This window comes from Scleropages formosus, chromosome 7 (genome assembly GCF_900964775.1).
Source record: "Scleropages formosus chromosome 7, fSclFor1.1, whole genome shotgun sequence".
Classification (NCBI taxonomy): domain Eukaryota; kingdom Metazoa; phylum Chordata; class Actinopteri; order Osteoglossiformes; family Osteoglossidae; genus Scleropages; species Scleropages formosus.
In genome coordinates, this window is record NC_041812.1 from 17126554 (window position 1) to 17154373 (window position 27820).

At 42.7% G+C, this 27820-nt stretch overlaps 1 protein-coding gene across 1 annotated transcript; it reads left to right on the forward strand.

Moving 5' to 3' along the window:
* Positions 1 to 1723: 1723 nt before the first annotated feature.
* On the forward strand, positions 1724 to 27679 carry LOC108926552 (aryl hydrocarbon receptor-like). The gene is made up of 14 exons (XM_018739286.2): positions 1724 to 1807; positions 1940 to 2047; positions 11086 to 11173; positions 14512 to 14588; positions 14920 to 14984; positions 15528 to 15718; positions 17990 to 18063; positions 18194 to 18283; positions 19753 to 19858; positions 24140 to 24273; positions 25373 to 25566; positions 25707 to 25813; positions 26651 to 26792; positions 27113 to 27679. Exons 1-14 carry the CDS (start codon positions 1724 to 1726, stop codon positions 27603 to 27605), a joined length of 1953 nt encoding a protein of 650 aa, XP_018594802.2. The 3' UTR covers positions 27606 to 27679.
* The last annotated feature ends 141 nt before the right edge of the window (positions 27680 to 27820 follow it).

Genomic DNA, 27820 nt, shown 5'->3' on the forward strand with positions numbered 1-27820 from the left:
CACACACACACACACACAGCCTGAAACCGCTTGTACCGAGCAGGGTCACGGCAAACCGGAGCCTAACCCAACAAGACAGGGCACAAGGCCGGAGGGGGAGGGGACACACCCAGGACGGAACGCAAGTCCTTCGCAGGGCACCCCAAGCAGGACTCGAACCCAAAACCCACCAGAGAGTGGGACCTGGCCAAACCCACTGCACCACCACACCCCCGTTTTTATTTCAGGCAGTGAAATAAATAATAAAACATGTTCTGTCAAATCTTCAGCAACTAGCAACTTGCATTTTTACCAAAACAAATGTTGATTTTACTTGTTTATTGAAAATAATTCCAACAGTTCATGTTTATCCAATAACAATCAAAACATTAGTATGAAGGTCTCCATCATATTACACACACACACATTTTCTGAACCGCTTGTCCCATTCAGGGTTGCGGGGAGCCAGAGCCTAACCTGGCAACACAGGGCGTAAGGCTGGATGGGGAGGGGACACACCCAGGACGGGACACCAGTCCGCCACAAGGCACCCCAAGCGGGACTTGAACCCCAGACCCAGCAGAGAGCAAGACCTGGTCCAACCCACTGCACCACCATGCCCCCCTCCATCATATTAATGCGTTATTATTTACCATTTTTATTTAACTATTACCCAGTAATGGGTTTGATCACAGCCAACAGAACACTAATGTAACATTATATTACAGTAGCATCTTCAAATGTTGCAACCGTACATGTAACTGAAATCTTGGGCCTGCAATCCTGTATTGACTTGAAATGGAATAGCATGATCGTGTTAAATTGGAACATTTTCAACAGAAGTCTTGTGGATGAATCTGAAAACAGCAATGCATGATGGATATAAGCCATGCTGGGCAACAGGGCATAGAGGGGACAGAGGAAGAGCCAGGGGGTTGGTGGTGGGCGTGGAAAAGGAGGGCGTGCGTGTGGCACATTAAAAGCATGCTCTTAGAGCGCTTGCTGCACAGCCGGCTGCACAACATTAACTCCGGAGCTTAATGTTCATGATATCATTTCTGTATGCTGTGCGGGTCACTGGATATTATAATAGCAGATAGCTGGGAGTTTGAGGAGTTTGCTGTCAGCTCTACCCCCCTCCAATCTTCATTTATGTTTAATGCAGTCTTTGCTCAGGGTTATCTGCCCAAAATAGCCATTGCAATCCTTGTACTTTATTCGGATGCTTCTTGCAAGGAATATACATAAACCAGACTCATAAATAAATGTATGAAGTGGAATTCCTAAATGCTGGCATCCTAACACAGTATTTAAGATGCCTGTGTACAAGATTAAGAGCGGTAACAGGGAAGCGGTTGCACGTGGAGCTGAGTGAACTTGTCCCTCCGCATTGTGAGGAGACCAACCTGCTGGTCAAAGCACCTAGGTGTTCATAACAGGAGAGCAGATTTGCTGAGCTCAGACATTCGTTCCAAAGCGTTCAGGCCGAGCATTTACAGCACCGACTGCCCTTCGCCGCACACAAGATGTGGGTCGCAGCTGATAGCCAGGGCGTCTGTCCTCATCATCCCCACCATTTCACATGTCCTCCTTTTAGCCCTCCACCCCATGGAGGTTATACAGAGCCTCAAACCTGGCGGGTGCTGAGGGGCTTGGTCAACGTCAATCAGGATAATTCCTTTTGACACGCTGGTGAGGGTGCTGACAGGGCAAGGTCACGTGTCACAGATAGCTTGCGGCCAGGATGGAGGCCAGCGCTGCCAATGAGCACCCTCCAACCCACCTGCCACCCACACACTCCACCAAAGCTAGAAGCAAAGTCTATCCTGTATGTGCTCCAGGAGTTCCTGATGGGTCCTTAAGGATCAGGGCTATACTTCAACTCAACCATCTCAACATCTGGTTGTTTCCCATGAGTCCAGGTAGTGTGACTATGTGTCATTAAGCTTTGTGCCCCCAGCCCTGCCCAGCAAGACTCAGCATTCGGAGGAAGAGGAGTGAGGAGTTGCGCAAGGCCATGGCGGCATCTTCTCACAATGCCAACCCCTCCACACTGATGAGAGCTGATGTAAACACAGTTAACCTTGGGTCTCAGAAAATGCGTTAGCCAATCAGATGAGTCTGACAGGGGTGAGATGTGACATTGCTGTCCTTTCTGGTTACAGCATGCCAAGCAAAATGATTTTGATGTCAAGTGTCGTGGTTATAATAAACAGCACAAACCTCTAAAAACAACGTGTGCCTGTTACTGTGAGTTCATTTACAAGTTATCTTTTCAGGTTGACCTCAAAACCATAGTAGCTCTAAATAATATTAACTGAAGGAAATTATTCTTTGGATGTTTAATTTTGAGAAAAACCCTGAGTACAGTATCTCTACAGTGAAGCACATTTGCTGTTTTTTACAATAAAACATGCCCAGCAATATTAACTAGTCTTGGCTTTGGACAGGAGTATAAAGAATGCCAGGATTTCTGGTAATCGGTGCTTAACTATGTTCAGGAAAGATCATGTTCACATTACCTAAAATGTTGTAGATTGTTCAGATGTGGAGGTGGGCATGTGGGACAGGTGGGGGCACAGTTTCAAACAAAGCTAATTTTATTAACACATGAAACAGTCATTGTGAACATGCCTGTTTAAACACCAACACAAAAATACCACCAACAAAAATCAGAACTGGTCTCAAGCTCAAAACCACATAATCACCATTTCGTCAGGTTGTTAATCTTCTCTGGATCTTTTTCCTGCCATGTGGCTTTCAATCTCTTCTGACCGGCTGCCTTATATCATAACTTCCATTGTTCACTTAACTAGAGGCAGTTGGTCTTCATTTCACAATGGCATGGGGCAGGCAGTGGAAAACTTAACTAAACCTGTTAGTACATTTCGAATGTTCTAGAACTTTGCAACTCTGTTTAAAAAATACACACGCATTGGCTAAAGCCACTTGTCCTGAGTGGGGTCACGGCGAACCGAAGCCTAACCCGCCAACGCAGGGCGCAGGGCTGGAGGGGAAGGGGACACACCTAGGATGGGACGCCAGTCCGTCACAAGGCACCCCAAGCGGGACTCGAACCCCAGACCCACCAGAGAGCAGGACTCGGCCAAGCTCGCTGGACCACCCCACCCCCGTTTAAAAAATAATCGTTACTAATTTATTCATCCAGTCATTCATTCTTTATTAATAACTGCTTGTCCGGTCCAGGGTCGTGGTGCAGTATCAATTTATACTTCAGTCAGTACTAAAGACATGTTTTTCAGCAATTAATGAGAGTCAGGCAAATACAGTCAGATTCAACCTCATAATGGAAACTTTCTACTGTACATGAATGTCTTTATGGTATTCTATTGAAGGAAATGTTTGGCTTTGGCAATCTGTGCAAGCAGTCTGCTGATCACACTACGAACTTTTCAATCTTCCACTGCATCCGCTCATGATGGATCTACGCTACTGTCTCCCACCAGTTATGAATCACATTCACCTGGGGAGCTGACGTTTAATCAATACACGCCCAATCTGCAGTCGTGACCCAGGACCATCAGGATTCATTTTGTTTCCCCACCTGGAACTACTGGTGCACCCTTAGGCCATAGGAGGGGTACTCATGACACTGTGTGCTCATAGTATCTCAAGAGCATTCAGCTCTCTTCAGGTCCATTTCAGACACAGGTTCATCAAGTAGTTCTGAAGAGGTTCAGGTGTGGAATGCCACTGGTGCAACAAGGGTGCCAGCACCCAGGGTTCACAGCCAGGTCCTTAGATCCCTCTGTTCCAACACAAGAAAGCTGTTTCTACAATTGTGCAAGCATTCGTACTAAGAGAATCTCAGAGCCACTAAGATTAATATCAGTGACGTACACTTATTCTTGCTCAGGTATTCAAAGTATATGCACGCGTGTACAACACATGCTTGTCCTCTGCCATCCAGCACTCTCAGAGATGCTAGTGTGTGGGCGGAGCCTAATATGGTGAGCGGTTCAGTCCATGTGAACCCTGCCTACCGATATAGCTCAACACTGCCATCTGCAGACACAAGGACCAACCTTAAAACAGAAGAATTTTGGTTATCCATCCATCCATCCATCCATTTCTGAAAACCCCTCGTCCAGCATGGTTTTGTAACTAGCTTCAAACAAATAAAAAATAAAATATATTTCTTAGTCACAACCTTATTGTTAGATATTGTCAGGACAAATATTGACGTGAATCCTTTTAGGAAGTGAACTATTCTTCTCAGTTTGTACCGAATGAAAACGTAGATTTTAAACCTGAAATATAGCATTGTATAAAACTATATATATTGCTAAATCTCTAAAGTGAGCAGTGTAGGATTATTGTAATGAAAGGCTCCCTAAGAAGAACTGTGCAACAATGGCTCTGCCCTGCATCGGATCTTACAAATAAACACAATGTTGGGGCAGCAGATAACACAGGAGTTAAATCCGCCACTTTTACATCCGAAAGCTCTAGCTTCAAAGCCCACCTCCTTTTGTAATACTCCTGAGCATGGTACTTGCCCTAAATTCACTCACACCCAACCTGTGGTCCAAGCACAGGACACTTGGCTAGTGTGCGTGCATCCTGGATAAGAAGGTAGCCCATTGCAAGGCAGCTACACGTGCACACCTTCACACACTGAAAGCACTGGAGTCACCAGTTCACCTGAAACATGTGGACGATGGGGGGGAAACAGAAGCCCCTAAACACAAACCCACACAAATATGTAGAGAACATGCAAACTCTATATAGCCTGAGCTGGATTCAATTCTACACCCAACCGCTTAGGCACTGTGAGACAGCAGCACTATATGATGGGCCACCATGCTGCTGTACTTACACTAGATTGCTGCAGTAAAAATTGCTGTATAAAAGGGTATTCCAACGTTGTTAGTTTCTTTGGAGAAAAGCATCAGCTAAAAGTATACACACACATTTATGTACAAGCACACACACGTTTGCATTTATTTTTGATTCATTCATTTTAATTTTGATTTTAGGTCATGTGGTTTCTTTCAGGCTTTGGTTGTTCTTTTGTTCCTACCTCTGTTTTTTCTGAGGCAAAGTCCTACTGCTGACCTCAGAGCTGCATGCAGAGGCCCAAGCACAACATCAGTGACATCATGAGTCCGCGTAAGACAACGTTCACATTTACCACTCTGCCCTCAGAGGCTGACATATGACTTTCCTCGCCACTGTGGGATGTACAACTTGTCAGCTGATGGTTATGGGGTTGATTGAGCCAGAGGCAAGGAGATAATGAGAGGGCTCTACCAAAAAGGGTGGCAGATTGATGGGCGCCATCAAGTCCTGTCTTGCCAAATGATGTCTGGAAAAAAATAAAACTGGAGTGGATTTCCTTAGATAATAAGGGAGAGAAGAAAGCAGACTGAGAGACTAAAAGCTTAGTGACCCTAACCAAATCTTGACATGATAGGCTTGTTCTGCATCAATCTTTCAAGCAAAAGAAGTATTTGAACATATTAGTGTGTTTCTGATATTTTCAGTTATTCAGCATCTACAGTAATAATAATAACAGCAACAGCAATCTGTTCCTGTCAAAGAGATGTTACTGCAGATCATTTTTTTCCATACAAACTACATACCTATTTTCTGCTCACTGATCTTAATAGAAGAATTTGAGTTGTTTGTGGAATTTGATGCAAACGTGGCACAGTACAGGAAATATCTCCGAAAGGGCTACAGAAGTGAGACCTCAGAATAAGGGCACCGTGGATGGAGGAAATTTTTCAGGGCATGAAATCAACTAGCACTGACCCAAATGACTGCTTGTGCACTCATCAGATCATGCAGCCACTGTAATCTGCCACTACAGATGCACAGCGTGTGCACCAAATTCCTGAATGGATGGTGTTTTGGACGGTGTGTATATACACCTATAATAGCAATAAAAAAGCAGTTACACAAACCTGTCATTCACCAAGTATCATTATAGTCAGTAACAAAGGAAGTCTGCGCTAGATGTGTTTTCAGAAACAACGATATGCAATGCCTGATAAAATTCCAAAAAAGGAAAATAATTGGCGCTAAAATTGTAGGTTTATTGTCACTAATGCTCACCACTGAAGTCTGTGTCAGAAATGCTGGGTCTCTTGTTTTATTAACAATCATAAAGTGGGAGTGTTATGGATTCAACATTGCTCTGCGTAATCAGATAGCGGTCAGATAAAATGAAGCCTCAAAGCTGTTTTACGCAACCAAGTGCACCTTATGGAGCAAACACTTTCCTTTTCATATTTCTCATGATCAGTATAATAAATGCTGATATGCTTGACTCAGCTATCAAAGACGGCAAACAAGTAAATATATCTGGTGACTCTGCATTATACATTAAGTGGCTTTGAGTAATTTCGTAATGGTGCACAAGCCTCTTTCTGACTTTAATGAATTTCATGCACGTTTCACCTATTCCACACTCTGTTTATTCTTAACTTACGGAATATGTCTGCCTGCTGCTAAGCAAAGTGCAGAAGTCACACCAGTAAACATTTACACCAGCCAATGGGCGATTAACCCGTTATGGTTTTCAGAAGTTAAGGGATGAGAGTGATCACTGATGTATGGAGTGATACGGTACATTTCTTGGTAACCTGCATCTTCCCAGCAGCACATAGATTCAAAGACAAACTAGGGCAGCACTATGTCTCTTGAGGCATGCGCTCAACCCCCCAGCTCAAGGCTTGCGGACTTGAATCTGGCCTCGGTACAACTGCGTTGAGTTTTCCGTGATTGTGGATTTCCTCTAGGTTTTTAGGATGACATGCTGTTTACCCGAGTATTTGATTCTAAATCTCCTTTACTGTGCAACACCACATATGGATATGTGCGTGAGCAATGATCCGGCACCTTCCTCCCATAAGGACATGCTGTCTACTTTCTGGGATATATTGCGGTCCACCGTGACACCCTCAGGATAATGGTGGAGGAAGGTAAAATCTGCACTGGTTTTGGTAAATCCCATCTTTCCATGTTCTGAAAGTGTAATACCCCATAGGTTTACACCCCATGGAGCGTGTTTTTTGCATATATACAAATGTTTCTGCTGTCACAAGTTAATTTATGCTCAAGAATAAATGCATATTAATGCCTCTAATCATATATTATTTATGTAAAACTTGTTGTGACATTGCATCTTACTAAAAGGCACATTTTCCAGTTTTATTAAGCTTTTTCTGGCATGGGGAGAAATAGATTCAGATAGAATTAAAGAAAGAAAAGACCTTCCCTTAGGACATAACGAGCTGAAGACCTTAGTCAAGTTTCAGAAACTAAAGTTGTAATGCGGGTGTCTCGACTCCCAGCATTTAAGAACGGGATTGTTCTCCAACAAAGAGCAGATAAGACATTCTAATCCAATCCTCTGACTTCCTCTGCTTCTGCCCCTCAAGCAGCTGGCTTGTTCCACCCCACTGCATTTTTACAAACAGTCTTAGGCACCATGACCCTGACGAACTCTGTCTTGTTCCTGTGTTTTAATTTCGTTTGTCATCTTTTTCTTTTTTTTCTTTTCTTTTTTTTTTGCCAGCACGAGATCTGTTCGCTGGTCTTGCCCTTGCCTCATTAGCTCCGTGTGTTTAAGCCGACTGGAGTCCCTTTGGGCACTGGCTCTGGCCTGGATTGCACCTCCCACACCCATGCAAACGTAACGCGGCTCTACATCACGGCTTCTTCACATGTTACTCCTCTCTAATCGGGTTCACTATGTGTGCCCTGCAGGGCTGGCAGCTAAGATAGGAGGCAGGAAATTGTGCTTAACAAACCTTCAGCATCACACGGCTACATACAACAGCCAGTTCTTAGAAATTACACAATGTCTTCAGCATTCATGCCTTTGTAGTATGTGCACTACATATTAGAATATCCTGCTCCACATCTAATCTTAACCTTCTTAATTCCCATCTCTCGGGTCAGAAGATTAAATAATTTCCCGTGGCATGCCATAACTAGGCCAGGGCTCAACGAATGCATGTTTTATGCATCAACACTGATGAGTAACTGCAGCGCTACCTTTAAATTTGACATTATGAAATAAAATGAGACACAATGAGACTTTGCATACAGTGGAGATATGATTAATATTTGATAAATGCAAGGTTTTCTCTTCAGCCTCCTACCTGAGGCATACAAATCAGAGGAACAGCTATATTCTTATGCAGAAGGTATAATATAGTATAACAGTGAAGGACACACAGCTGATATCAGTTCAAGTCCCAGGACGGACCTTGGTGTTTTACCCAGTAATAAGGTACTTAACTAGAACTGCTCCAATAAAAATCCCAGCTGTTAAAGTGTATTTATATGTCTTTTTAAACAAAAGCTCTGCCTAAGTAGCAAATGATTCTGCTATATACATTCCTTTTAACAGACCATTTACCCTGTAGAAGAATAAAGCTGTCCTGGAAGACATCTCCGGGCAACACAGGCTAGGACACAAAAGTAATGTTTTTAAGGTAGATAAATAGTGCCATCTAGAGGTAATGTATTTTGCACATCTTGGGTTGCATTATTGTGTGTTTTATAAGTTGATTAAAAATTAGTGATTAAAAGTACTCACATTCCTGAACTGCTTGTCCCATTCAGAGTCATGGGGAGCCAGAGCCTAACCTGGCAACACAGGGCATAAGGCTGGAGGGGGAGGGGACACATCCAGGACAGGATGCCAGTCCGTCGCAAGGCACCCCAAACGGGATTCAAACCCCAGACCCACCGGAGAGCAGGACCCAGTCCAATTCACTGTGCCCCCCAATTAAACGTACTGTAACTTCAAAATTCAAAAAAGATAAATAAGTAAAATTTAAAGTATTAAGGCAAAAAAGTAATTGAGTATAAACTGACACTGACTCAGATGAGGGTTGTTAATGTTCAGAACCTCCAGCAATGTTAATGGGTTCAAAACGTTGTTCTAGCTCATGGTAAAATGCATCTTTTCAATACCTGGTCTTCCAATAAAATTAAATATTGACAGTTAGACTAACGAAATAAATACAAATGAAAAGACCACAGCTTGCTGGCTACCCAGCTGGTTTGTCACATGCTGTCAAGTCGCAGGGCAATTGTTCCAAGTCAGATAGGAGCAAGAATTGCGCAGCTTGAAAACAAGGTACTGCAGCTATCAAAATGTTGCTTAACTTAGCTATTCATAAATGTTCCAGTGCCAATGTTAATATTAAAGTTCTGGTTAGAAAGCATACATAGACTGGTGCCTAAATAATATTAGGGGAAGCTGGTATTGTAGCTGTTTGAGCTGCTGCATTTGGCCCCAAAAGTTGCAGCTTCAATTCCCACCTCCAGCTGTAGTACCCTTGAGCAAAGTATTTACCCTAAATTGCTCCAGTAAAATTGCCCAGTTCCGTAAATGGGTAAATAATTGTAATTAGTATTTGTTTAACAGGGAGGCTGGTGGCATTGTGGTTGGGGTGGCTCCCTTTGGCTCCGAAGGTTGCTGGGTTAATTCCCGCCTCCAGCTGTAGTGCCCTTGAGTAAGGCGATTGCTCCAGTACCTTTACCCGGCTGTAAGGCTGGGTACCTAGTTGCAGCCCTCTGATGGACTGGCATCCCATCCAGGGTGTGCCCCCTTCAGCCAAGCTCCTGCTTGGGACAAGCAGTTATTGAAATAAGTTGGTTGGTTAATTGCTTAACATTATAAGTTACTTTGGAGAAAAGCATCAGTTAAATGAATAAATGTAAATAGTGAACAATTAGAAGCCAGCTAGCAAAACAGAAGGAGAAGAGCAACACTAGACAAACATTTGTTTAGAACTGAAGTTCATGTACACTGAGACTGACATAGACAAAGACGGAGTGTGACGTGCAGGTTGATGTGTAGTCAGTGCATCCTTTAGGCTGGATGATCCACAGTGGATCCATCTGGTGGTCCCAGTGGGATTTAGTGATGGAAACAAACCAGTTTACTTTAAAATTAGTCATTTGTGTGCCCTTCAAAGGGGTGCTGTGGTGCTACGGTGTGGTGGGTCTGGGGTTCAAGTCCTGTGGGGGTGCTCTACAATGCACTGGTATCCTGTCTGGGGTGTGTCCCTTGTGCCCTATGCTTCCAGGCTGAGCTCCAGCTCACCTCAGGCCAGGCAACTCTAGACCCCGTGTGCATCTGATTGTTAATAAACCTATTGATTAAAGTTGTCGAAACTTTACAGAACTCAGTTCTGTGGTTCAATGTTTACTTGCAACTCTCTAGTAGCACTTATAAACAAATTTAAACACTACGAACAGATTGCACTTGAAGTGTATTTAATTAGACATTCATCTTGATCACAATACATTTTAATTTCTTTTCAACTTTTTATATTTATTCAGTTAGCTGACACTTTTCACCAAAGGAACTTACAACAGTAGAGTATTTATAGTTATTGACCCATTCATACAACAGGACAATTTTTTACTAGAGCAATTTAGGGTAAGTACCTTGCTCAAGGGAACTACAGCTGGAGGTGAGAATCAAACCTGCAACCTGTGGGTCCAAAGGCAGTAGCTGTAACCACTACACAACCAGCTGTCACATGTCATACTTTTACTTGATATATTTTGAATATGCCATAGCCACTTGTGACATTGATATTACAGATAAGGCAGTACGGGGGGAAAACTTAATAAAATATTTCAAAAAGATATTTTGTATAGATTTACAATATATGGCACGAATATGAGCTCATCAAAACTGCATCATTAATAACTTATAGCTCTTAAGTGGATGACTAAAGTAGCACATGGACTCAAGTAAAGACTGGCTTGCTTCTGAGGTCTGTTGTCCTGGAAATAACACATGACCATGATGCCCCTGGCTTCTTCTCAAATGTACATAAGTCAGAAAGTACGACTAAGAGATAAAGTAGTAAATACATTTTTAGAGTCTCTCGGCATAATAACTACCCAATAGGGAGAGAGAACGAACATATTATGGCCTCCAGTGATTATCTCTCTGAATTAATTTAGTTTACCTTTCTTTTTTATACTAAATTGTATTATAACTTTTGCCTTCTGGTGGTCTAAATAATCAGTTCTAATAAAGATCAGCACAGAGATTGTCCACGCTGGTTCAAAGTTCTTCTCACATTTCAACTTGTGGTACAGATGGCAGATAGCTACACAGCAGATATGTTACTAGTGGGAGTAATAGGGGCCAGAGAGGAGTTCACTCAGTTCCTCTCAGTTCGAGAAGGTGCCGGAAAGATGGAGGACTAAAGCCAACATAGCTAATGAGCTGCAAGGGTTCTTTACATCCAGTAAATGGTCAAAATAACAGCATGCCTAGTTACATCTACATTCATTTCGTCAATGCTTTCTCCAACACTACTTAAAATGTTCAGCTATCTGCAATTATTTATTCAGCTGGGAAATATTATATTTATTCATGTAGGTGACGCTTTTCTCCAAAGCTACATATAGTGTTACTTTACCTACAATTATTCATCCATTTATATAGCCGGGTATTTCTTAATGGAGCAACTTCAGGTTGCAACTACTTTGCTTAAGTATTTTACAGCTAGAGGCAGGATTCAAACCTGCAACCTTTAGGTTTCAGGAGAGCATTGCTAATGACTACACTACCGGCTGCCCCTATGCTATGCATGCTGAAAAATGAAATGATCATTTTACACCACTTTGTTTTTCTGCAACCTACAATTAACAATTAAATTCAACTGTTAAATAGTAATGATATTATTGTCAATACCTTTCAAAGAGCAATATGTTTAAATATTGGTTGCCTTCTCCATAATTTTGGAAAAGAACATGGTAGGCAGTCAAACCCAGGTGAAGGATGTAGGTTGTTCTGTACCAAGAACTGAGTGACTCAATCAAACAATCAATCAATCAATCAAATAAATTAAGAAACCATTAATCCCAGAGGGAAGATCCACTAGGATAATCCCAATTTGATTAAACTCTTCATCTGGATATGAAATAACATTAGTGTCATTAACCTCCAGATCCAAAACCAATGCATAACAGCCAGTAAACTCCAAGCTTGCATGCCATATTTCACATCTCTGCTCTTCTAAGCATGCAGTTAACCATTATATTTAACTTTAAACCAGGATCTGATTGTTCAGCGCATTGCGTAATGTCATCAAGTGGTTCATGACCAAGAAAGCCTCCACCCTGCACAGAGTGGGTGTTCTTTCTGGACAGCAGATGTCTGGCTAACTCATATTCGAAAGAATGAGCTTGTTTTTGTTTCCTGGTGAGCCTCTCCATCGGGACACAGACTGAAACGGTAGCGCTGAAAGAAATCTTCAGAATATTGAATGCCTAGTCATCAGAAATCCTTTTCTACGGTGCTTGTGCATCAGTGCCGTGATGCAACATTGTAAGTCACCTTGGACAAAGGTGTGATGACAATAATGACAATAATAATAATCCCGTGAAATGATCTACCGAAGGAACAATACAATGTAAAGGTTGTCTGACCAAGGCTCCTATTTCCTGCTCTGAAGAACCAGGACTCTTTGAACTTGCAGTGTCCCTTTTACTTTCTTTGTCTCAACTGCGGTTTTACTTTACTGCATCTATGACTACTGTTTGTATTTTTTCCCATCCTATCCTGAGATCCTGCTGGATAAAGAGTTTTGGGTTTTTACCAAATATAACATTTAGCATTTAGAGCAAAAGAAAATCAGCTGAATTACATCTGACTGCAATATTTTTTAGTTACATTTTTGTTAAATTGCTCAGATGCTGTAGCGGTAACTCCATGCGGGCTTGGAGAGCTGATTATTTTTAGTAAATGGTTTCTATTTTACCAGCCTGTCATACAAAATCACTTTATGGAGTGATGAAATTGTTGGCATATGTACATCTCCCAACTCAGCTGTTGAGCTCTGCTCTGCTTTTAAAGCTTTTGCCAGCCTCACCATTGCGCCTCTTGCCAGCTTCCTCTTTGTCCAATGCTCTGCTTGAAGTGACCGTAGAAATGCCTGGGCGGTGAGATGTTCTGTCCATTTTTCAGTGGCCCCGCAGCAGGAAGAACAGCTCTGGAGCAAAATTGCTTGGAGTTTAGTAGTTTTTTTGGTACCATCTTGGTTGTGGAGGTATTCCTCTCTGTGAGCACGATCTCAAGCCTTGTTCATACCAACACAAGTTGCATAGAAGGTAGAAACATTGAGGATTTACTGTCATTGTTCTTTTTATTTTCTTTTTCTTATTTCATCTCTGGGGCTGTCACAAATCATTATTTTGTTAATGTTCTATAATACAAAAACACATTCGTATGGCAAATAGCAAAATAACTCATTGGTGACTTTTACTTCAATGTACACATTGCCATCATATTGTTGACTGATTTCTTATGCGCAAGGTAGATTGAATTTGCAGGAGGGTTAGGGTTAGGGTTAAGCTCAGTTTTCTCTCAGGACAGCAGAGTTCGTGCTTTAAGAAAAGGAAACGGAAGACCCACCTCTTTGGGCTGCACTTTATTGCACTCCATTTTCATTTTTTTCCAGCTCCACTTTACTCTATAAATATTTGTTGCATAATCTTTAAACAAGTTGAAAGGCAGATTTTGATTTCTCTCCATTTCTCTCTCTATCTTTTCAATGGAAAATTAATTTATGTGAGTTGCCTTTCATCAGGGGGGTGTGGTGGCGCAGTGGGTTGGACTGCAGTCCTGCTCTCTGGTGGGTCTGGGGTTCAAGTCCCACTTGAGTTGTCTTGCGACGGACTGGCGTCCTGTCCTGGGTGTGTCCCCTCCCCCTCTGGCCTTACGCCCTGTGTTGCCGGGTAGGCTCCGGTTCCCCGCAACCCTGTATGGGACAAGCGGTTCTGAAAATGTGTGTGTGTGTGTGTGTGTGTGTGTGTGTTCCACTGATGTATGGATGAGTGACCCAGTGTAAGTAGTGTATCTAGCAGTGTAAGTCACCTTGGTGAATAAGGTGTGTGGGCTCATAACACTACATAGAGTTCACTAGAAGTTGCTTTGGAGAAAAGTGTCTGCTAAATGAATGATAGAACTTACCCTGAACTGATACAGTAATAATACAATGCTACACAAAAGGGCAAATCATTGTGCACTTGGCTGTCTTTCTGTCACCTCTGAGAAAGGTGTGAGGTAAATAAAGGGCACTAAAAAAAAGAATGAGAGTCCTTGTCCCAGACACCTTCACCAAGCCCAAACAAACACTGGCACGCACTCTTTTCGTGACAGCTTTCATGACATTGTAGCTGCACAATTGAGCTAACCGGTTGTTGCAATAATAGCAATTGACCTGGAAAAACAGGAAAGGATTGTTTTTTTTTTCCTCTCTCTCTCCCCTTCATGTTCACGGATCACGTTCTGCTCACCTGAACAGGTGTGTAACCTGAGCTGCCCGCGTTTCCTGGTTCGAACACAACGAGCAAAACATTCAAAGCTCAGGAAAAGGTCCCAGCAAATGCTCACATGTCTTCTGGATTTTAATTGCTGCTGATTTTGTTCCCCACATCTTCTACATGGTCTGTTCCATCAATAGCTGTTGTACGCACTGTATTTAAAATGAGGACTATGTGCTGCATGTCTGTCAGGAACACTGCCACCTGTCTCAGCTGTGACAGTTTTAGGAAGAACACTCCAGTCCATGCCTTGTGACTTTAGGAGTCGGGTAAGTGTGCACAACATCATCATCATCATCATCCTTGTTGTTGTTGCCTTATCAGCTCTTTTATTATTTTCTTAAGTTTTGACACCTTTCAGTGTCTTCTGACTGAATTGTACTGTAAAGAGTCAAGAGAGGCTATATTGTCATTCAACCATACAGTTGGTACAGTACACAGTGAGTGGAAACAATGTTCTTCCAGGACCGTGGTGCTACATAGAAAGAAGACAGGAGGACGTGAGGACCGGAACCGCTTTAGTCAATCTTACTGACAGATTAATTTATTCTATGTGTTTGTTTTTTTTTTTTTTTTTTTATTTACTCTGGATTTATTAAGATTGTCACCATGTCGAAGCCATCGGTGTACGCAGGAAAGAAGCGGAGTCGACCGCATCTCAAACTGTGAGTTCATAGTGTGTGTGTGTGTGTGTGTGTGTGTGTGGTTTGTGTCCCTGTTGTGCTTTTCTTCTGCTAGATCTCTCTTGACTCATCTTAATTCAATGTGTTCTGGATTCATAGAACTGATGTGTTAAATGAAATAAATATGTTTTTTGTCAGATCAAGAAAATTGCATAGGTAGTGTTAAGTGGAATAGTTCCAGGGCAACAAGGCTGTGCAATGTTCTAGCCTGTGCAATGAGCGTGCGGTAGTTAATCAGCTTCGCGTCAGCGCCGAAGATTACTGGTACGGCATTGTATGTCCATTTGAAACTTATTTCATTCATTTGTATGTGTTTTTGCCCTTCATCTGTAATACTTCCTTATCTTTAATGGATGGAGCTGAAGTGATGCAGAACAAATTTCAAAAAAATCTGACAAAGGTCAATCATATCAACTGTATTGCATGATATCATAGAATTAACAGGACTGTGCTGTTATGTTGTATGGAGAGATGTTCTGAATTTTCCACAGAGATGTAGTGTATTGACAGTGTCTCTGAACCCAGGAAATCAGGCCCAGGAGATGGAGGTGGTGAGGAGATCAACTCCTCCAAGCGCCACCGTGACAAGCTCAACGTGGAGCTGGAGCAGCTAGCCGCCCTGCTGCCTCTGCCCCCCCAGCTGTCTTCACGTCTAGACAAGCTGTCCATCATGCGTCTGACCGTCAGCTACCTGCGGATCAAGACCTACCTGGGTGGTAGGAGCCTACAGTTCTCTGTTCTTCTCTTCTTGCCATCCTCCTGTACTTGCCTTTGTTACTCTCATGTGTATTTCAGAGTAAATCCGCACACGATTTCTCCCTTCTCAGTGACCCGTTGTATTGCTGGCAATAGTCAGAATCTCTGTCTTTTTCTGTCTCTTACCAACTGCCATACACCCTCTACTCGTTATGGATCCCTCCTTGAGAGCTCAGTACTTGGTACTGCAGGCATCCCTTTCTCTTTGGGATAGGTGAGCAAGGAATGGAAAATGAGTGGTGGGTGGGACAGTAAGTAAAGGGTTTTGAGCAGATGGGCAAAAAGAGATCTCGTGGTCATTGGTTCTAAACTGGAGGCAGTAGGTGGTGTATTGTTTAGAAGTGCTCCCTTTCAGCTGAAGATATCAGATTCAAATGTCACACCTGCCATAGTTCTGCTGTGTATTTACTGTGAATTGCTCCAGTAAAAATGACCTAGCTCTATAAATGGGTCACTAATTGTGGTAGCCTAACATTGCAAGTCGCCCTGGAGAAAAACATCACCTAAATACCTGTATGTAAATATAGTTACATGTAGTATATGTAAATATAACTGGACTGCAATTTCTGACTTCTCATACGGTGAACTCAGAGTCCATGCATAATTTTTTGCATTAGGAGAACGCTTTGAAATTACTGGAACTCCTGCTAGATTTTAATGTCAGTTTAATAACTGCTATCTTGTATGAAAACTGCTCATTGTCTATGGAGTAAATGAGTCTTCCATTTAATAGTAGTGTGGACCAATGTCCAGTGGATAAATTCAATGTTAGTGTTTAGCCACCGCATACTGAAATGACTTACAATGTTAAGATACCTATGATCTACCCATTTATACAGTTGGAAAATGTTTGCTGTATTGTAGGTGATTATTCAGGGTGAAAGAGGGTGAGGTGGCGCAGCGGGCTTGACCGGGTCCTACTCTCTGGTGGGTCTGGGGTTCGAGTCCTGCTTTGGGTGCCTTGGGAAGAACTGGTGTCCCGTCCTGGGTGTGTCCCCTCTCCTTCCAGCCTTTCGCCCTGTGTTGCCGGGTTAGGCTTTGGCTTGCCGCAACCCCACTTGAGACAAGTGGCTTCAGCCTGTGTGTGTGTGTGTGTGTGTGTATGTATGTGTATGTATTCAGGGTAAGTACCTTGCCAAAGTGTACTGTCTGAACATTTCCAAGCTGTTTACTCCAAAAAGATTCAAAGCAAGCTATTAGTTAGCAGAGCAGCATATCTCGCTCGTCAAAATCTGTTTTGCCTGCCAAAACATACAGTACATAGTGCATCTACATGCGCATGCATACAGTCACGCGCAGACACAATGTCGGAAATCTCTCACCTTGTCCCACAAAACCACAGTTTACTACTTGCACAGAAACTTTCACTCTGAATTTTACGAAAAAAACAACAGAGCTCTCTCACTAGCGTCAGTGGATAAGATCTCTGCCCGTTGCAAATACTTTCCTGAAATCAGACAAGACAGGAACATGCCCTGGGGTCACGGAGCCAGTGACACGCAATCCTTGGATCAATCAGCCAAAAAAAAAACACGTGACTTCAGGTGTCAAACGTTCAGTCGCACGCAGCATGATTGATTGACCAGCTGGTCAGATGAAAATAAATGAGCTACTGTGATGACCAAAAGCAGCCTAAATGGTTTGTGTCTATAAGCAGCCACTGCGCGAAATATGTAAAAAATGTGTGTGCATAAAAATATGAGACCTATCTCGGTGTGTCTGACTACCCGTGCAACCAGTGTGCCTCGACTCAAGAACGTTCTATAGAACATTCCTTTAAACTTTAATCAGATGTGAAAATGTGTATCCTTTGTTTCAGTGCGTTACAAGAGCATATCGTGGGAACAGTACTCGCACATTTAGGGGACGTTGACATCGAGCCCAGCCTGATTGCGGAGGCTTGGCTATGTTGTGTCATGGCGTAGGGGGGGTTTGGCATCAGGGCGGAGACACAAAAGATGTGGTGGAGTTCTTTTCTGTCACTCCGTGGGGCAATTAAATCACCTCGAGGAAGTGTGTGACAGTGAAGGAGTGTTATTAGTGTTGCCGTTGCTTCCTCTTGCACCTCTATTGTATTCAAGCTGAATTGCTTGTATTTACCAGGGTGATCAGATTTTTTTTTTTTTTTTTTTAAAAAAAGTTTGCCCAAAGGAAAAGGCAAGTCTGTCTGCCTTTCTGTCGCACACACAAACATAATCATACACACATACTGCTTGCTCTGTGTCTTCCAGCTGCACTCCCATCCAGCCCGCAGGAGGAGACCCCACAGCACAGTGAGGTGCCAGAGGGAGAGCTCATGCTTAAGGTACTGCGAAAGAGTGTTTCACTTTGTGTGTCTGTATCTGTGCGATTCTACACGTATACGTCAATGTGCTTTTTGGTGTTAAAAAGTCGAGATTTGTTTTTCATTTTTTATCACGTGTGCACTTTTTCAGGCACTCAATGGCTTTGTCCTAATAGTTAAAGAAGATGGAACCGTTCTGTACGCTTCTCAAAACATCCATGAGTACCTGGGGTATCAGCAGGTAATACATGTCATACGCCCTGGCTTTAGCAAACGACACCCCCGCAGTGTGCATTGGTTCAATCCTGGTTCTAGGGCTCCATCATATATGCTGAATGTCTCTATAACCTGCACTCATTAATTAAGTTCATAAGGGTGATAAGAAATGTTGAACTAAATTTCACAGCAATGAAGCCACACGCGCAGTGGGTTGGACCGGATCCTGCTCTCCAGCGGGTCTGGGGTTCGAATCCCGCTTGGGGTGCCTTGTGACGGACTGGCGTCCCGTCCTGGGTGTGTCCCCTCCCCCTCCGGCCTTACGCCCTGTGTTGCCGGGTAGGCTCCGGTTCCCCGCGACCCCGTATGGGACAAGTGGTTCAGAAAGTGTGTGTGTGTGTGTGTGTGTGTGTGTGTGTGAAGCCACACGTGCTTTTGTTACAGTCGCATCTTTATGTACAGACACCCCTCTACTTGCGTAAATTTGACTTACATAAATCCGGATTTAAGTAAAAAAAATCCTGGCATACACATTATTTACGGACAGCGCTTATGCAAAACATCTGAAACACGTTAAGTGCAATTCGGCGTTGCCGAACAAGGCAGGACACTGCATCTTCCCAGTTCCTGCGTGTTTTGAGCCGTGAACACGTCTCTTCTCGTTAGTGTAGGGCTTTTTTCGCATATTTTTTACCCATTTCATTATTCACAATGCCTGGTGGTAAACGTGCACTTGAAGGAAAACGAGAACCGTCTCGCAGGCGTACAGCAATCAATTTGGAGATGAAGTTGAAAAAAATAAGAAAGTATGAAGAAGGACAGAGATTATTGTCTACAGCATGGGAACTAGGTTTAGCCGTATCGACTGTGAATACGATAGTGAAGGATGTTGTATGTATAAGGGAGCATTTGAAAGGAGCAGCTAGCATGAAAACAAGAATAATAACAGGTAGGTTAGCCTATGTTGAACGGAGGGGGGGGGAGAAGGAATCTGACATATGCAACTTTTGATTTACATAAGGGATTGAAGAACACTCTCCATAAATCCAGGGGTGTCTGTATTACCTTAGGGATATATATACAAATATATATTTATAACAGTCAAATAATACATAGTAGTATTGAACATTAATGATTTATTATAGCTTATCAATTACGGAAAAAAAAAATCTGTTGTTTGAAGAAAGAAAAATGAACCAAGAACTTAAAAACTTAAACATTTTTATTCTTCCTTTTTAACCCGTACAAAGCAGTTCCAAAAACATTACCGAAGTGTTAAGATTCTTCAAGACCTTAACAATATCATCAGTTCAGCTAAGCTTTCTTTATGAAAAGTTTAGCTTGTGTGAAATCAGTGAGTGGACCCTCAGCATCAGTTCTCTGGACAATATATACGTAACATAAACGTAAACCCATTGCTGAAGCTAGAGCAATGACCAGGGTGTACAGTGTCCCCTCAGGGCTGGGAGTGACAGCTGAGCCTTTGCATTTTAGAGCGATGTCATCGACCAGAGTGTGTTCAACCTAGTCCACACCAATGACCGAGCCCGGTTCATTGAGGAGCTGTTGTCAGACAAAGAAGATGGAAGAACAGACACAGGTATGTGCACTGAGACGTGGAGTACAAATACAGCTTCAGAAATTCTTATCTTCAAACTTCAATTTATCATAACTTCCGTTAAAGTTGCTGCTTACAGCTCGTAACTGGTATTCATGAATGTTGTGCTCAATAACAAGATGATGAATACTGCAGGTTTAAGAGATGTATCAGAATGAATATAGAAGAAATTCTCCGTTTCAGAACCTCCACCATCCACATAAATAGACATGAAACATTTAGTCCAATACAGACAGTCAACATTTACGTAACTGATATTACATAACATTAGTATAAATCAGCATAGTATTCGTACACATGGCCCTGTAAAGTGTCCTAAAAACATGAGTACACCGGCACCTAAGCTTATGAACATAATTTGAACCATGATTTGTTTATACATCCAAAATTTCTTTCACCCCTAAGCCACAATTAATTAAAACTTAATCATTCAGATGCCCCTTGGTTTATTTACAAGTGAGGTTCTGTGAAAATCTTGGTTGTAGCAATGAAAAATAAAAATATCTCATAAGGCTTTTTACTTAAAGTTACTTTAACTTCAAGCTACACTGAAATTAAAACTAACCTAAGATGGTTGAAAGTAAAAATACATTTTCTCCAAAACTGCTATTCTTTGGTGATTGTTGACCAATCCATGTCATTACCATGTGCAGGATTTATCATCTCAACACTCACGAATACTAGGAACAAGCTGTAAACTGAGCTGAATTAAGGTGTTCCCACACACTACATTTGTTTGGATGACCTTTACTGCCCGCTGTGGGCAGGCTGCACAAGTACCACTCAGGTTCACCCCATCACAGCCAGAAATTTTACAAAATATTAGAGAATGTAATTCAAAACTTATAAAGTGAACAAATGCCCATATCCTAAGGACAGCTGGTAGCACAGTGGTCAGAGCTGCTGCATTTGGACCTAAAGGTTACAGGTTTGAGCCCCATCTCCCACTGTAATACCCTTGAGCGAGGTGATTACTCTACAATTACTCCAGTTAAAATTATCCAAATGGGTAAAGAGTTGTAGCTACCTTAACATTGGAAGTTGCTTTGGAGCAAAGTGTCAGCTGAATGTAAATCTTCAAATATTTTTAACTCTAACGTTTGTAACACGAGGAGCAAGCGTACTATGGTATTTTCAGGACTACAGATGGCAATGCATTTTAGATGCTGAAGGATGAAGGGTTGTCTTACAAAGCTGTCTTTAAGGGTATACAGTACTTTTTTTTTTTTTTTTCTTCCAACTGGATAAAAGCTGATGTGAATTCATTGATGAGATGATGCGTTGCGTGAGTTTATCTTAACACTGCGGCAACATGTTTGTGTCAGAATTTGATGAGTTTGCCAGGCATTCTTGTAAAAGGCAGCCAGCATTGTTCCTGCGGCTGGTTATCACAGGTGGTGAAACAGGAAGGATCAGGTTGGTCCAGTTTTGCTCCAGACATCAGAGATCCCCAGATTTTGCTGCTGCATGTTCACCACCCCTGCAACACAAACTCCCACACACACACAAGGGTGGAGATGTGCATATGCATACACATGTGGGCAAAAGTACCAAGATGTAAAGAGTATGTTCACACAATGCTGCATAGATAGGTGCAAAAAGCAGAAGCACATGTGCGTTCTCACTCAGATATGGACAGTTAGTTCACACACACATGGAGTCACACAAATATTTACATACACGTACACAAACAGGCACACAAAACACCAAAAGGATTTCAGCAGGAAAATGGGCCTAAATGCACTATAAGGTTTGCTGAAATTTCCACTTCACAGTATGAGCAAACCAGAAAGGTTAAGTAATCAAGAGAAATTTCTTCATTTTCACCAATTCTCTTCCAACTTGCTGCTTTGCAATAAATTAAAAATGGTCCAAAAAGTAGCTAATCGCGCACATACACACTGTCTGAAACTGCTTGTCCCAAGCGGAGTCCCAGCAAACTGGAGCCTAATCTGGTAACACGGGGCGCAAGGCCGAAGGGGGGGAGGGGACACACCCAGGATGGGATGCTAGTCCATCGCAAGGCACCCCAAGCAGGACTCAAACCCCAGACCTGCCAGAGAGCAGGACTCGGCCAAGCCCACTGCACCACCGTGCCGCCTGTAGCCAATCATGTTTGTTGTTTACCAATTCATCAAAATCACTGAAACTGAACAGTATTTATTTTGCACAAGGCACAAGTGCTGCCGTTGTCCCACATATTCTGAAACAGCAGGTTGGTTGTGCTAATTAACAATTTGAAGAAATATCCTGCATATATGTCATTATGTCTGAGACCTGTCTTCTAAACAGAGTATTGAGGATGGAATATTATGCAAAAAAAGAAATTTTGTTAGTTGTTTCAGTCTTAAATGTTTTAGTCTGTGGCTCATGTGAAAATATAGAGAAGATGCCTAGTTGTCTTGATCATCCAATCCCACATTATCTTAATTATCTATTTATAAGAAAGTGGTGCTGACTAGAAGGCAAGGCATTCTGTGATTTTTATTATTTAGTTTTTATGTGCGGGGGCCTTCAGCTGTGCAATGTTGTGCTAGAGCATCCAAGGCTCCCATCCCAAGGATACAGCAATGCAAACTGTTTTGGATTTTCACAAATAATTTTCAGGTTCCAGATCTCTATCTTCATGAGCAAAATTCATTACTAATCTCTATACTCCTGCCTTCAGTTGGGGAATTATTTGAAAATCCAAAATATCTTTCTAAATGTATCAGTCAGCTTCTATCAAATGTGTCAGTAAGCTTTACTGGCATAATTCTGTTGCTGGATCTGACATCCCTGGAAGAGGAATTCTTTCTGGCACACACAGCTGGAATATGATTAATGATCACCATGCTTTTACATGTATACATGTCTCCGTCACACAGATTTATTGCCACATTTGCTTTGAGGAAGAGAAATGTTTTGCAGATGAGTTAATAACTATCTATGCTATAATAAAAAATATGAACATGGCTGATTTCAAGCTGACTTTAAAATTGGGATATGAAAATATTTAAATGTCCAGCTGTTCAAAGGCAAAGTCAACTTTGTCACTTCCACAATATGTTTAGAACATACATCGGAGTGAAACAGCATATCTCCTGGTCTATGGTGTGACACAGAGGACAACGTATACAACATATACAATTACTACTACAGTACAATTCACAATAACTAACTACTAAACTGAGAACACTATGGAATAAAGTGCAGTGGTGTGGTTGGTAGAATAAATAGAATTGTACTTATTCTGATAAATTTGATTAATTTTGTTCCTTAAATATACACACATCGTCTGAAACCAGTTCTCCTGAGCGGGGTCGCGGCAAGCCAGAGCCTAACCCGGCAACACAGGACTTAAGGCTGGAGGGGGAGGGGACACACCCAGGACGGGACGCCAGTCTGTCACAAGGCACCCCAAGTGGGATTCAAACCCTAGACCCACTAGAGAGCAGGCCCTGGCCAAACCCACTGTACCACTACACCCCCTTCATTCCTTAAATAGTCAAGTTATTAACTAATTAACTGACAGTGCTATACCTTAGGATACTATATTGAAATATTCTCTGCCCTGAACAAATCGAGGAATATCTGCAGATGTATTATCATTTCCAAATGATGAGATTTCTAGTGTCAGAACTGATTAAATAATTAAGGAAGAACCTTGGAGTGGAGCCAAATTCAGGTACCAACCTCTCACAACACTTTGCTTCAAGAGCTTGTCGAAATGAGTACAAAGGAAACGACACAAACTTCAAGGAAGTGAAACAAAACATTTGAAGTGAATAAATATTAAAATGCTTTAAATACAGCAGAGCTGTTGCCCCAAAAAGGGCAAAGGAAGGATAAGACCTTGGCTATGTTTGAAAAGTGAACATCACAGGAAACTGTATATTTTCAATGGAGATGACATCTAAAAATGTTAATTATCATTTGCAATGAGCACTTGTGGAGCCCAGACCAAACAAGCTCAGAAGGCCAGTAATGTCTCATATCTTTCCAGCCAGTGTTCTCCAGTATATGGATGCTTCAGACCAGAGAAATATCACAAAATAATCCTAACTCCAACAATTGACAATCATTGTGCTAAATATGTATGGCACTATATATAGGACATAGGGCTAAATTGTTTTAATTAGGCTGATAGTTGGTTTGATTGACCATTTGTCAGGCAGACTCTGACCTGCCCAGGTCTAGGTTAACCACTGCGTTCGACAGTTTTCATTGTGGATTTGTATGTGACTGTGTGTGGCAGAGTGACTCAGGGCCTTATTTTATTAGGATCCCCATGTGACGACACCCCGAGTGATGACACCCTAAGCGACTCAGCCCTGCCCTGCAGCACCCTTAGGTCCCAGAATCGCAGCTTCATCTGCAGGATGCGCTGCCTCCTGGACTCTTCCTCCGGGTTTCTGGTAGGAAGGACGAACACAGTGACACACTCAGAATCACAATATATAGCTAGGTGCAGAAAAAGTTTTGCTTTCACAGGCTCTGATTCTCACAGGTTGTATACCGTATACTGTAGCTCCCTCTGCCGGTACCAGATGTGAACAGAAGTGTTTTTTTTTTTTTAAGTTGTACGGAATTAAGTATTTCAGAAAATGTGCTTCTGCAATGTGTATAGAGCAGGAAAACAAGTTATTTCAGTTTTTCAAATGTAGAAACGTTTGGAAATGTCAATCTGCATATTTGTCTGTGCGAGGTTATGCTTGTTTGTATTTTGCCAAGAGTATTACTGTCAGTGTGTTAAGATGTATTAGGGGGGCGCGATGGCGCGGTGGCGCAGTGGGTTGGACCAGGTCCTGCTCTCCAGTGGGTCTGGGGCTCAAGTCCCACTTGGGGTGCCTTGCGATGGACTGGCGTCCTGTTTTGGGTGTGTCCCCTCCCCCTCCGGCCTTACGCCCTGAGTTGCCGGGTTAGGCTCCGGTTCCCCGCGACCCCGTATGGGATGAGTGGTTCAGAAAGTGTGTGTGTGTGTGTGTGTGAAGATGTTTCTGCATCCAGGACCATGCATCTGCGCCTAAGTGCGCCCCTGTCCCCTAACTGCTGAATCCCTCTCTACATTTAAGAAGGATCTTAAAACTCACCTCTTTTGGATTCACTTCTCCTATGACATCTTAAGGGATGCTGAACATGTAAATGCTTATGTTAAGTAATTTTCTGATTATAACTCTTGAATAATGGGTAAACCGTTATGCAGGCACTCCTGTGATGTAAATGTTTGCTGTAATTCTGTGATTAGAAATTCTCAGATTATGGTTAAACCATTACGCAGCACATTGTGTGATGTGCGTTGGTTTATATTGCGGAATGTGACAAATTAAGTGTGATTTAGAATCACGTGTCTACATCCAAGTCTCTCTTTCTGTTGATGCAAATGCGCTCGCTGTATTTTTCTGCAAGGTGTATGCCTCTTTGGAGAAAAGCTTTTGCTAAATTAATAAATGTAAATGTATGTGCCCATTTTCATGTGTGCATGTTATTAAGTCCTGTGTGCATGTTCCGGCTTAGCTGATGCAGATCCAGGGCAGATTGAAAGCAGTGCCACAAATAGGGGAGTCTGTGGATCCCGCCCCTGCCGACCTCGCCCTCTTTGCCATTGCTGTGCCCATCCAGACCGCATCAATCATGGAGATTCGAACTCGCAGTCTTATCTTCCGCACAAAGAGCAGGATCGACTTCCACCCCATCACTCTGGATAAGAAGTGGGTCTCATCTCAGCAACACCCTGCTGTTAATCAGCAAACAATATGAACATGTTCACCTGTACCTCTTCCCAGTTTTCATTCCCTCTTTCACCTCACCATGTTTTCTTCCATTCCCTCTCTTTCTGCTTCTTCATTAGAGGAAAGGCAGTTCTTGGGTGGAGTGATGAAGATTTTGAGAGTAAAACTGGTTACTACTACATCCATCAAGACGACCTGGTTTACTGTGCTGAGAACCACATGAAAAGTGAGTGTCTATGGAAGACTGGGAGAGGGAGGTGGGAGTGAGAGGAGGGAAGTCAGCCCACTCCAGGAATGTCAGAAAGGAAGGCCTGTATTGGGAGGGAGCCGTATAAATAGACTTCCTGTTCCTCAGAGCCTCCTCTGGGGGGGGTGGGGGCCACATCCTGTGTTGGAGTAAGGTGGAGGCCCGCGGGGGCCGTAACTGAGAAGTAGCTGAACCGAGCATGTGTGCATGGCAGGCACTACTGAGATGGGTAAAGTTCACAATGGCACTTAAGAAAAAATATAGTCTCACCACAAAAGGAAAAAAAAAACGTAATTATAAAGGGTGTTGGATCTTCCCAAGAAGAAAGAAATTAAATACAAGCAGGACAGCACTCAATACTTGCAGAGCTATTTACCGCAGTATGAGATTTAATCAACCGTTGACATGTCATGCTGAAGAAGGCAAAACCCAGCTGTGTTAGAATCTCCCATCACATAAATACACCTTCAGTTCTGAGTTCCGTCCTGCTTGCTCTTCAAAGTTCAGAATGAACGTGTCATACAAGAACAGGTAGCCTGCTGTTTTTTTAATACTGGCAATATTATTTCATCTTAAAAAGAAAAGGAGTGTTTTTATTGCTCATTCACTTGTGGGGAATCGATGCCCCATGATGTCGTGTTTCCAGAAAGACTGTTTAAAATAATTTTTAGAGAGTCGGCAGTACAATGGCCATCCGTTGGACTGGTTTTGCTCTCAGGATGCTCTTGTGCACCCAAGCACTTTTTTTATATAAACGATGCTAAATGTCCTTATTTTTGAGGAACGTGTGCACGTGTGTCTGTGATCCATGTGCAGTCCTTAAGAATGGAGAACTGGGAGTGGCTGTGTTCCGACTGCTGACAAAGAATATCCGCTGGATTTGGGTGAGTTCTACAGCCCGGATCATCTATAAGGACAGCCAGCCAGAATTCATCATCTCCACCAACAGGGTCCTCAGGTGAGTCCATCGTCTTACAGCAGCCACTCGTAATACCTAAGATAGCCAGTTCTGTGCCCCTGTACACTGGATATTAGTAGTATTTTCATAGAATGAGACAAAAGCAGCTTTTTAAAATCTAATTTACAGAAAACAATTTAGCTTTTTATCCAATTAACAGATTGAAACTTACAGTGTCATTTAAATTTACTGATCCAGTTGAGGTTTAGTGTCCTCTCAATGGTAACCCTAGACCTACTTGAACTGTTTGGGTTGTAAGCCTGAGGTCAAAGTTCATATTACATCTCATGCATCATTGTCTTTGTCACTTAATTCTGTAGTGACGCAGAGGGCGAAGAGCACTTTCTAAAACGTGTTTCAGAGGCAAAGTTCTCACTGGACAGCCAATCTGTCCTCTATGGCATTGCTGACCTTCTAGGGGCAGAGCGCCGAGCCTTTTACCAGAAATTGGAGCAAGAACGTGCAGCCCGTGACTCACTGCCCCCCTCTCCTGCCATCCAGGAGCTATGCTACAGTGAGGAGGACAGGGGGTATGATTGCCACCCCTCGGCATCGCCACAGCCCCACCCCTACCCTCTACCTTGGCCTCACTTCCCATCTGACATTAGCATCTGGGAGCTGTTGTGGCGCTACGAGCTGTGCCAGGATGACCTGGAGGTCATCCAGCAGGACCAACATATCAACACTCTGTCTTCTGTAGAGCTCCCTGACCTTCTGACTCATCCCCTGCACCTGAACTGTGATACCCGCCCAGCCAGTGGCCAGAACCAAAGCCAGGCGTGTCACTCTAATCCCAAAATCTTCACTTCATAACCTCAGTGTACTGGTGTTATCACTTCCATGTCCTCACATGTCCTCTCCAGCCTGCTTAGACTCCACCCCACTGTCAAGCACACAGAGTGTCACCGGTAAGGCTGTGTGATGAACTCCATCTCTATAACCAAGAAGCTTCCTGTGTTCCAGGTTCATTGGGACTAAAGCAGTTCAGGGGGCCAGACTCCTGTGACCCCTGTGTATAGCAAAGGACC

Excerpts from the sequence above, each read along its gene's own strand:
- LOC108926552 (XM_018739286.2), top strand. The coding sequence starts at position 1,724 with ATGGAGGCCAGCGCTGCCAATGAGCACCCTCCAACCCACCTGCCACCC. Across the intron at positions 11,174-14,511 it reads GTTCCTCTCAGTTCGAGAAG|GAACACTGCCACCTGTCTCA; the intron begins GTGCCGGAAAGA and ends CATGTCTGTCAG. Across the intron at positions 14,985-15,527 it reads AGTCGACCGCATCTCAAACT|GAAATCAGGCCCAGGAGATG; the intron begins GTGAGTTCATAG and ends CTCTGAACCCAG.